The sequence below is a fragment of the Lissotriton vulgaris genome, chromosome 12 (assembly GCF_964263255.1).
Source record: "Lissotriton vulgaris chromosome 12, aLisVul1.2, whole genome shotgun sequence".
Classification (NCBI taxonomy): domain Eukaryota; kingdom Metazoa; phylum Chordata; class Amphibia; order Caudata; family Salamandridae; genus Lissotriton; species Lissotriton vulgaris.
Window position 1 is genome coordinate 4844877 of NC_141700.1, and position 11491 is coordinate 4856367.

Below are 11491 nucleotides of genomic sequence, written 5' to 3' on the forward strand. Positions count from 1 at the left end.
ACGATTGATATCAAGTTGATGCAGCAATGTTTACAAGTTCAAAGCGTAACTAGGCCCCGACCCCCTGTAATGGGTTATTCTCATGTCTTATTAGGTGGTCTTTCCTTTACGTTTATTTCCTGTCGAGTTCTGAATTTTGAGTAATAGTTTAACTTCAGCATAGGTTTCTTCACCCCCACAGCCCTCGTCCCAGCGCCCAGAAGCACTCACCGTTTAGTTGTCGTAGCTGTCTCTATAGGAGCCGCCTCCGTACCCGCTGCTTCGGCCGCCGCCGCTGGGGAAAGAGAAGAGCGGTAAGTGAGATGAGCCCAGCCCTTGATACCACAGCAGCCCCAGCCCATGGCGCCACAGCTTGCCTCTAGGCGCTTACCTGCTGTAAGAGTCCCTGGAGCTGTATCCGCCGCTGTATCCACCGCCTCCGTACCCGCCGCTGCTCCGGCTGCTGCCGTAGCTGTCGCCGCCTGCACGGGGAGAGAAGTGGGTTAGCGTCGGGGGCGCCAAGAGATGTGGGTGAAGCCTGAAGTGGCGCAGGATAGGACCCGGGATACAAGATAGGATGTGTTCATGTTGGGATAAATGAGGGCCTCGGGCACTGAGAGCCCATGGGATAAAGCCTCGAGGTGTAAAGAAGGTGGGATAAAGTCTAGATGGGATCTGGGGGCGCCAAATGGTAGGATAAAGCATGGGGAATTAGGATGTGTTAATGTTGGGATAAAGCCTAGAGGCGCGCAAATGAGGGTCTGGGGGACGGAGAGCCCATGGGATAAAGCTTGGAGGCGTCAAGAAGGCTGGGATGAGGCCTGGGGGGGGCGCCAAATGGTGGGATAAAGTATGGGGAATTATATGATCTGGAGAGCGGAGAATAGGATCTGAGACCCCAGGAGAGATTGACTCGGCCTTACCTCGCCCTCGGCCGCCGCGGGAGTAGCCCCGGCCGCCGCCGCTGCCTCCGTAGCCTCCTCTGTAGCCGCCCCGGCTCCTGTCGGACTTGCCGGCCTGGTCCACTCGGATCTGCCGCCCGTCGAGGGTCTTGCCGTCCATGCCCTTCAGCGCGTCCTTCGCATCTTCCTGGTTCTCAAAGGTGACGAAGCCGAAGCCCCGGGAGCGCTGCGTCTCGCGGTCCTTGATCACCACCACTGCAGGGGGAAGGGAGAGGGGTCAGAGCGGGGCGAGGCTCCTGCGGACCCGGGCAGGGGGGAGAGAAGAGAGGGGGGGGTCAGAGGGGGGGGGCGCCAGACTCACCTTCGGAGATGTTCCCGTACTTGCTGAACTGCTGCTCCAGGTCCTGCTCGTTGGTGTCGAAGCTCAGGCCTCCCACGAAGATCTTTCCGTCATCTGAAGAAGACATGTTTCTGCGAACAAAGAACGAGGGGCGTGAGATTGGAGGGGCGCGCGCGGGCAGCACCAAACAAACAAAATGGCGGCGGCCGCCATCTCGCGGCTCTCGACTGTGGCGCACTTTGGGCACGTGACCCGGCGGCCATCTTAGGGCGCGCGGCACCCGCTCCACCCCCCCCCCCCCTTACAACGGACGCGGCTCTGCAGCACCCCAGGACAGGACACGGCAGCCTCACCCGAACCATAGACCTAAAAACAACAACAACCTCCTAACCGCCGGACAGATAAGAATCCACCGCGACCAAACGAGCAGGAACCCCACCCCACCCACGCAGACAGAAATGAAGGCGCAAAGCGGAGACAAGGAGCAGGCAGGGGACCCACAGCAGTCAGGGGACCAGAGGCAGGGGGGAGCCGCGGCAGTAGAATCAGGGGAGCAGAGGCGACCCACGGCAGAGGCAGGGGGGACCCACGGCAGAGGTAGGGGGGGGGGACCTGAGGCAGACCCGCGCCAGTAGAAACAGGGGACCAGAGGCAGGGGGGACCCGCGGCAGAGGCAGGGGGGGGACCCGAGGCAGACCCGCGCCAGTAGAAACAGGGGACCAGAGGCAGGGGGGACCCGCGGCAGAGGCAGGGGGGACCCACGGCAGAGGCAGGGACCTGAGGCAGACCCGCGCCAGTAGAATCAGGGGACCAGAGGCAGGGGGACCCGCGCCAGTAGAATCAGGGGACCCGCGTCGGCCCCGAGGCCTCACCTACCCGCTCTTGCTGCTCGAAGCTGAAGTTCAGACACTCAGGAAGCGAAGACCGAGAACAGAACGCACGCTCCCTTATAAAGGACAAGCGCCGCCCACCAGCGTAATGACATCAGGCCGCGCACGTGACACCAAACACCCCAAAGTGTCGGTGAAACAGGAAAAGGACTAGGTTCACACTGCCAGCCCGCCCCACGAGTGGCGGAAAGAGAAGAGGGACAAAGGGTGACGGCACACGGAGCGCCCCGCCCCCAGGGCATGCGTGGGAGGGAGGCCGCCTCACCTGAGGCCCCGGCCCTCCGGCCAAACAAAGGCCCGAGCAGCGGACACCGAGCAAACAAAGGCCCGAGCAGCGGACACCGGGCAAACAAAGGCCTGCGCCCGCACCTGGCAGCGCTCACCGGGCCCACCAAGGCCTGAGCACTGCTTATACGGCCGTGGCCCTCGAGGGCCCGGTGAACAAAGGCCCTGAGCAGGGTACAAAGGCCTGCGCCCGCTCCTGAGCACTGTTCAGCGGGCCCTCAAGGGCCCGGCCACACAGTGGCCCTGAGCACCGTTCACCGGGCCCCTGAAAGAGGTGACGCCCCCGCACACTCCCGACACACAGAACCGCACCCACGGCAAGGACCGCACGCGAAGTCCCCACCGCCCTCCCCCAACACAGAGCACACAAAGAGGGGAGAAGGATAGAGGCGAGGGGTGGAGAAGAAAGGAGAGAGGTGGAGGAGAGGGATGGATGAGAGAGAGGAGAGGGTGGATGAGAGGAGAGGCGAGGGGCGGATAAGAAAGGAGAGAGGTGGATGAGAGAGAGGAGAGGGGCGGATGAGAGAGGAGAGGGGCGGATGAGAGAGAGGAGAGGGGTGGATGAGAGAGGAGAGGGGCGGATGAGAGAGAGGAGAGGGGTGGATGAGAGAGAGGAGAGGGGCGGATGAGAGAGGCGGATGAGAGAGAAGAGAGGGGTGGATGAGAGAGGAGAGGGGTGGATGAGAGAGGAGAGGGGTGGATGAGAGAGGAGAGGGGCGGATGAGAGAGGAGAGGGGTGGATGAGAGAGGAGGGGTGGATGAGAGAGAGGCGAGGGGCGGATGAGAAGGAGGAGAGGGGCGGATGAGAAAGAGAAGGGGTGGATGAGAGAGAAGAGAGGGGTGGATGAGAGAGAAGAGGGGCGGATGAGAGAGGAGAGGGGTGGATGAGAGAGAGGAGAGGGGCGGATGAGAGAGAATAGAGGGGTGGATGAGAGAGAAGAGGGGTGGATGAGAGAGAAGAGGGGTGGATGAGAGAGAGGCGAGAGGCGGATGAGAGGAGAGGGGCGGATGAGAAAGAGGAGAGGGGTGGATGAGAGAAGAGAGGGGTGGATGAGAGAGAAGAGAGGGGTGGATGAGAGAGACGAGAGGGGTGGATGAGAGAGAGGCGAGGGATGGATGAGAGAGAAGAGGGGTGGATGAGAGAGAGGTGAGGGGCGGATGAGAGAGGCGAGGGGGGGATGAGAGAGAGGCGAGGGGCGGATGAGAGAGGAGAGGGGTGGATGAGAGAGAGGAGAGGGGCGGATGAGAGAGGAGAGGGGTGGATGAGAGAGAGGAGAGGGGTGGATGAGAAAGAGGAGAGGGGTGGATGAGAAAGAGGCGAGGGGTGGATGAGAAAGAGGCGAGGGGCGGATGAGAGAGGAGAGGGGTGGATGAGAGAGGCGAGGGGCGGATGAGAGAGGAGAGGGGCGGATGAGAAAGAGGCGAGGGGTGGATGAGAAAGAGGCGAGGGGCGAATGAGAGAGGAGAGGGGTGGATGAGAGAGGCGAGGGGCGGATGAGAGAGAGGAGAGGGGCGGATGAGAGAGGAGAGGGGCGGATGAGATAGAGGAGAGGGGTGGATGAGAGAGACGGGAGGGGTGGATGAGAGAGAGGCGAGGGATGGATGAGAGAGAAGAGAGGGGTGGATGAGAGAGAAGAGAGGGGTGGATGAGAGAGGGGTGGTTGAGAGGGAGGAGAGGGGTGGATGAGAGAGAAGAGAGGGGTGGATGAGAGAGAAGAGAGGGGTGGATGAGAGAGAGGCGAGGGATGGATGAGAGAGAAGAGGGGTGGATGAGAGAGAAGAGGGGCGGATGAGAGAGGAGAGGGGTGGATGAGAGAGACGAGAGGGGTGGATGAGAGAGAGGAGAGGGGTGGATGAGAGAGAGGCGAGGGGTGGATGAGAGAGAGGCGAGGGGCGGATGAGAGAGGAGAGGGGTGGATGAGATAGAGGAGAGGGGTGGATGAGAGAGAAGAGAGGGGTGGATGAGAGAGAAGAGAGGGGTGGATGAGAGAGAGGCGAGGGGCGGATGAGAGAGAGGAGAGGGGCGGATGAGAGAGGTGGATGAGAGAGAGGCGAGGGGCGGATGAGAGAGAGGAGAGGGGTGGATGAGAGAGAGGAGAGGGGTGGATGAGAGAGAAGAGAGGGGTGGATGAGAGAGGCGAGGGGCGGATGAGAGAGGAGAGGGGTGGATGAGAGAGGAGAGGGGCGGATGAGAGAGAGGAGAGGGGTGGTTGAGAGGGAGGAGAGGGGTGGATGAGAGAGAAGAGAGGGGTGGATGAGAGAGGAGAGGGGTGGATGAGAGAGGAGAGGGGCGGATGAGAGAGAGGAGAGGGGCGGATGAGAGAGAGGAGAGGGGCGGATGAGAGAGAGGAGAGGGGTGGATGAGAGAGAAGAGAGGGGTGGATGAGAGAGAGGCGAGGGGCGGATGAGAGAGGAGAGGGGTGGATGAGAGAGAGGCGAGGGGCGGATGAGAGAGGAGAGGGGCGGATGAGATAGAGGAGAGGGGTGGATGAGAGAGAGGCGAGGGATGGATGAGAGAGAAGAGAGGGGTGGATGAGAGAAGAGAGGGGTGGATGAGAGAGAGGAGAGGGGCGGATGAGAGAGAGGAGAGGGGCGGATGAGAGAGGAGAGAGGGGTGGATGAGAGAGAAGAGAGGGGTAGATGAGAGAGAAGAGAGGGGTGGATGAGAGAGAGGCGAGGGATGGATGAGAGAGAAGAGGGGTGGATGAGAGAGAGGAGAGGGTGGATGAGAGGAGAGGCGAGGGGCGGATAAGAAAGGAGAGAGGTGGATGAGAGAGAGGAGAGGGGCGGATGAGAGAGGAGAGGGGCGGATGAGAGAGAGGAGAGGGGTGGATGAGAGAGGAGAGGGGCGGATGAGAGAGAGGAGAGGGGTGGATGAGAGAGAGGAGAGGGGCGGATGAGAGAGGCGGATGAGAGAGAAGAGAGGGGTGGATGAGAGAGGAGAGGGGTGGATGAGAGAGGAGAGGGGCGGATGAGAGAGAGGAGAGGGGTGGATGAGAGAGGAGAGGGGCGGATGAGAGAGGAGAGGGGTGGATGAGAGAGGAGGGGTGGATGAGAGAGAGGCGAGGGGCGGATGAGAAGGAGGAGAGGGGCGGATGAGAAAGAGAAGGGGTGGATGAGAGAGAAGAGAGGGGTGGATGAGAGAGAAGAGGGGCGGATGAGAGAGGAGAGGGGTGGATGAGAGAGAGGAGAGGGGCGGATGAGAGAGAATAGAGGGGTGGATGAGAGAGAAGAGGGGTGGATGAGAGAGAAGAGGGGTGGATGAGAGAGAGGCGAGAGGCGGATGAGAGGAGAGGGGCGGATGAGAAAGAGGAGAGGGGTGGATGAGAGAAGAGAGGGGTGGATGAGAGAGAAGAGAGGGGTGGATGAGAGAGACGAGAGGGGTGGATGAGAGAGAGGCGAGGGATGGATGAGAGAGAAGAGGGGTGGATGAGAGAGAGGTGAGGGGCGGATGAGAGAGGCGAGGGGGGGATGAGAGAGAGGCGAGGGGCGGATGAGAGAGGAGAGGGGTGGATGAGAGAGAGGAGAGGGGCGGATGAGAGAGGAGAGGGGTGGATGAGAGAGAGGAGAGGGGTGGATGAGAAAGAGGAGAGGGGTGGATGAGAAAGAGGCGAGGGGTGGATGAGAAAGAGGCGAGGGGCGGATGAGAGAGGAGAGGGGTGGATGAGAGAGGCGAGGGGCGGATGAGAGAGGAGAGGGGCGGATGAGAAAGAGGCGAGGGGTGGATGAGAAAGAGGCGAGGGGCGAATGAGAGAGGAGAGGGGTGGATGAGAGAGGCGAGGGGCGGATGAGAGAGAGGAGAGGGGCGGATGAGAGAGGAGAGGGGCGGATGAGATAGAGGAGAGGGGTGGATGAGAGAGACGGGAGGGGTGGATGAGAGAGAGGCGAGGGATGGATGAGAGAGAAGAGAGGGGTGGATGAGAGAGAAGAGAGGGGTGGATGAGAGAGGGGTGGTTGAGAGGGAGGAGAGGGGTGGATGAGAGAGAAGAGAGGGGTGGATGAGAGAGAAGAGAGGGGTGGATGAGAGAGAGGCGAGGGATGGATGAGAGAGAAGAGGGGTGGATGAGAGAGAAGAGGGGCGGATGAGAGAGGAGAGGGGTGGATGAGAGAGACGAGAGGGGTGGATGAGAGAGAGGAGAGGGGTGGATGAGAGAGAGGCGAGGGGTGGATGAGAGAGAGGCGAGGGGCGGATGAGAGAGGAGAGGGGTGGATGAGATAGAGGAGAGGGGTGGATGAGAGAGAAGAGAGGGGTGGATGAGAGAGAAGAGAGGGGTGGATGAGAGAGAGGCGAGGGGCGGATGAGAGAGAGGAGAGGGGCGGATGAGAGAGGTGGATGAGAGAGAGGCGAGGGGCGGATGAGAGAGAGGAGAGGGGTGGATGAGAGAGAGGAGAGGGGTGGATGAGAGAGAAGAGAGGGGTGGATGAGAGAGGCGAGGGGCGGATGAGAGAGGAGAGGGGTGGATGAGAGAGGAGAGGGGCGGATGAGAGAGAGGAGAGGGGTGGTTGAGAGGGAGGAGAGGGGTGGATGAGAGAGAAGAGAGGGGTGGATGAGAGAGGAGAGGGGTGGATGAGAGAGGAGAGGGGCGGATGAGAGAGAGGAGAGGGGCGGATGAGAGAGAGGAGAGGGGCGGATGAGAGAGAGGAGAGGGGTGGATGAGAGAGAAGAGAGGGGTGGATGAGAGAGAGGCGAGGGGCGGATGAGAGAGGAGAGGGGTGGATGAGAGAGAGGCGAGGGGCGGATGAGAGAGGAGAGGGGCGGATGAGATAGAGGAGAGGGGTGGATGAGAGAGAGGCGAGGGATGGATGAGAGAGAAGAGAGGGGTGGATGAGAGAAGAGAGGGGTGGATGAGAGAGAGGAGAGGGGCGGATGAGAGAGAGGAGAGGGGCGGATGAGAGAGGAGAGAGGGGTGGATGAGAGAGAAGAGAGGGGTAGATGAGAGAGAAGAGAGGGGTGGATGAGAGAGAGGCGAGGGATGGATGAGAGAGAAGAGGGGTGGATGAGAGAGAGGCGAGGGGCGGATGAGAGAGGAGAGGGGCGGATGAGAAAGAGGAGAGGGGTGGATGAGAGAGAAGAGAGGGGTGGATGAGAGAGACGAGAGGGGTGGATGAGAGAGAGGAGAGGGGCGGATATGAGAGGAGAGAGGGGTGGATGAGAGAGAAGAGAGGGGTGGTGAGAGAGAAGAGAGGGGTGGATGAGAGAGAGGCGAGGGATGGATGAGAGAGAAGAGGGGCGGATGAGAGAGGAGAGGGGCGGATGAGAGAGAAGAGGGGTGGATGAGAGAGAGGCGAGGGGCGGATGAGAGAGGAGAGGGGCGGATAAGAAAGAGGAGAGAGGTGGATGAGAGAGAAGAGAGGGGTGGATGAGAGAGGCGAGGGGCGGATGAGAGAGAGGAGAGGGGCGGATGAGAGAGAGGCGAGGGGCGAATGAGAGAGGAGAGGGGTGGATGAGCGAGGCGAGGGGCGGATGAGAGAGGAGAGGGGCGGATGAGAGAGGAGAGGGGTGGATGAGAGAGGAGAGGGGTGGATGAGAAAGAGGAGAGGGGTGGATGAGAAAGAGGAGAGGGGTGGATGAAAAAGGGGCGAGTGGTGGATGAGAGGCAAGGGGTGGATGAGAAAGGCGAGCGGTGGATGAGAAAGGAGTGGATGAGGAAGGGGTGGATGAGAGGATAGGGGTGGATGAGAAAGAGGAGTGGATGAGGAAGGGGTGGATGAGAGGATAGGGGTGGATGAGAAAGGGGTGGATGAGAAAGGAGAGGGGTGGATGAGAAAGGCGAGCGGTGGATGAGAAAGGGGTGGATGAGAGAGACGAGGGGTGGATGAGAGAGGAGAGGGGTGGATGAGCGAGGCGAGGAGAAGGAGTGGATGAGAGAGAGGCGAGCGGTGGATGAGAAAGGGGTGGATGAGAGAGGCGAGGGGTGGATGAGAGTGAGGCGAGGGGAAGGAGTGGATGAGAGAGAGGCGAGGGGTGGATGAGAGAGGAGAGGGGTGGATGAGAGAGGAGAGGGGTATATGAGAGGCGAGGGGTGGATGAGAAAGGGGAGAAGGGGTGGATGAGAGAGGAGAGGGGTGGATGAGAGAGGCGAGGGGTGGATTAGAAAGAGGCGAGGGGTGGATGAGAGAGGAGAGGGGTGGATGAGGAAGAGGAGAGGGGTGGATGAGAAAGGGGAGAAGGGGTTGATGAGAGAGGCGAGGGGTGGATGAGAGAGGAGAGGGGTGGATGAGAGGGATGAATGGATGAGAGAGGAGAGGGATGAATGGATGAGAGGAGACGGGTGTATGGATGGATAAGAGGCGAGGGGTGGATGAGAGGCAAGAGGTGGATGTGAGAGGGGAGAATGGATGAGGGTTAAAGAGAGGAGGGGAGAATGGATGAGAGGAGAGGGATGGATAAGAGAGGAGAGGGGTGGATGAGAGAGGGATGGAGAGGAGAGGGGTGGATGAGGAGGGAAGAATGGATGAGAGAGGAGAGGGATGGATGAGAGATCAGGCGAGGATGGATGAGACGGGTGGAGGAGAGGGGAGAATGGATGAGTGAGAGGGGTGGATGGATGAGACGGGTGGAGAACACGGGAGAATGGATGAGTGAAAGGGGTGGATGAGAGAGGCAAGAGGTGGATGTGAGGGGTGGAGGATGAGGGGGTAGAGGATGAGAGAGGGGTGGAGGATAGAAAAGAGATGAGGGATGGCGGATGAGAGAGGGGTGGATGATGGAAAAGGGGTAGATGGATGTAAGAGAGGGATGGAGAGGTGGGGGTGGTGCTTGAGAGGGGTGGCGGATCGAGGGGTGAATGGATGAGAGAGGCGAGGGGTGGATGGATGTGAGAGGGACGATGGGTTTATGGATGAGAGGCGAGGGGTCAATGGATGAGGCAAGGGGTGGATGGATGAAAGATAGGGAATGGATGGATAATCAACAACAGGCGGTTGTGCATGTGGCATATGGAGCGAGGGGATCTCCCGGGGAGCCAGCCTGGGTCCGCCCCTCCTCGCTCACTCTGGGAACAATGGTCGGGTTAAGATTGGCGGAGCGTGCCTGGGCCCTTACGAAGGAACGACGCCCCTGGGAGTGAAGGCTCCTTGAGCAGCACAATGAGTCTTAAAATAAACGCATCTGTCCGCAGGGAGCCAGTGCAACACACAAGCAGACGAGGCAGAAGTGAACTTGGGGAGGGGAAAGAGCGGCCTGGCTGCTGCAGCCTGTGCCCTGCTGCATTTTCTTGGCTCATAGGCACAAGGTATTACAATAGTCCAGTCAGGACCAAATTACTACCGAATGAAAACTTGACATGTGTAGATCAAAAATGCCAATTACCGGTTTAACGCTTCTCAAGAGCCAGAAGCAGGTGCCAAAAAACTGAATTGGCATGGGCATCAAAGACCAAGGAATTAGCCACCCAGACTCTTACATTTTTGATGGAAAACAGGTTTGGGGGGGGAACCAAAGGGAGGACGGCCGCCAGTGGAAGTATTTCAGGTTTTTTTGCATTGAGGCACAGACAGTTGTTGCTCAACCACTCTACAACAGTAAGCATTTCGTCATTAATCTTGGCCATGTCTTTCACTGCGTTTTCAAAGAGTCACAGCACAATGAGTATCGTCAGTGTACAATAAAATCACAAGTCCCGGGAATTTAACGATCTGTGCTAAAGGCTACATGTAAATGTTGAACAAGGTAGGGTTCAATGAAGATCCCTAGGGGACAACATGGGGTAGCACGTGCTAACAAGAATTGAGCTGAGGGTTTGAAAAACTAAACCCAAGCACCCTAAAGGAGTTGATAAGTGTATTATGCGGTCAGCTTGCACCCCATTTCGTCTTATTAGCTCATCTGATTAATTTTACACCGCTATAAATTGTCAAGAAAAACTTTACAAAACAAAACGTCAAAATCAATATCTTTACATGCTCATCAGCAGGAGGGAGGATCAGACTTGTTTGGAGAGAAAAAGAGGAAACATGAGAAACAATGACTAGCATTGGGTGGAAAGCATTATAGTCCCATTTTTAGGGCTCGCCTGCTGATGCGCTTCTGCGCATCGCTGGCGAAGCTCTATTACGGCTTATCCAGTGTTGATCCACCACTGGCGATTCCACTGGCGATTTCTTCAAGTGCATGTGCTTTTTAGGTCATTGCGCAAGCGCAAGCCCTAAAAAGCGCGTGCACAATGCCACCAGCCCCCTGCCTGCCTGCCTCGCATTACCAGATCAAAGGCAGCCCAGCCCCCCTCCCACAAGCTTCTCAGCGTGTGCTCTGCCTCAGGCCTGCATTTCTCCTCCCCTCGGGCAAACAGATAGCCGCAATAACACCCTCCCTGCTCAGCTTTTTTTCTCAATTTCTCCCTGTCTACACTTCCCATTAGGAGCCCTTCCTCCCCCCAGATAATCTATCTCCATAAGAGATAAGCAGCTCTTCCACCATCTCAAACCCGTATTAGTGCTCCTCACTATGCATGTTTTTACTTAAAAAATCAGCACAATGCAGCAGTGTGACATCAAGCCAGGTTCATCGACATCACTGCAAAAGTAAAGTTTTTATTCCCCATTTCCTCTTCAAGAAAGTGACTGCGCATCAGCCTCTACGGATCAGAAAGCGGAGCCCCTCCACTGACCGGGCTGCGAGTCAAATGGCCATGTTTCACAAATTATGGTTTTCGTGGTCTTATTCTGGAGTAGCCCTGTTGGCAAGAGAGGAAAGAGCAAGGCTCTGACAGTCAGTCCTCCTCTGCTTCATAGTATGCCGCGCCACTATAGTAAGTTGAACAAGGGATATTATTTGACAGAAAGAGGCAACCTGCATCTATTCACGGAAATACATTGAGCAGTCTACATTTTTATTTTTTAAAGCTACATACAATGCACCATAACTATTCTAGGTCTACAAATGGAAATACATAACAAGCAATATTTTTATTTATTTTTTAAGAGGTGCATACTTAAAAAAATGATTACAAAAATTAAACATCAACTAGTAATTAAAAAACCTAGCAATTAAGATATGCCACGTCAAATAATAACTTTTGTCGCCAATTAATTATCAGTGTCTGGAATGGATATGGTCACACCCTCACTCACCCTCAACCCCTCACCCTCACTCA

At 57.7% G+C, this 11491-nt stretch overlaps 1 protein-coding gene across 3 annotated transcripts in view; it reads right to left on the reverse strand.

The window, feature by feature from the left end:
* LOC147673012 (cold-inducible RNA-binding protein-like) overlaps window positions 1-2144 on the reverse strand; it is a 60420-nt gene extending 58276 nt beyond the window's left edge. For all 3 annotated transcript variants that reach the window (XR_015302590.1, XM_086946675.1, XM_086946674.1), the window contains exons 1-5: window positions 2098-2144; window positions 1243-1352; window positions 903-1136; window positions 371-461; window positions 211-274 (exon numbers count right to left, since the gene is read on the reverse strand). Coding sequence is in view for 2 of the 3 variants with exons in the window: in XM_086946675.1 (XP_086802801.1) it covers window positions 214-274; window positions 371-461; window positions 903-1136; window positions 1243-1348 (492 nt within the window). In the remaining variant the exon portion in view is untranslated. The remainder of the gene's footprint in view (window positions 1-210; window positions 275-370; window positions 462-902; window positions 1137-1242; window positions 1353-2097) is intronic.
* Between the last annotated feature and the right edge of the window lie 9347 nt (window positions 2145-11491).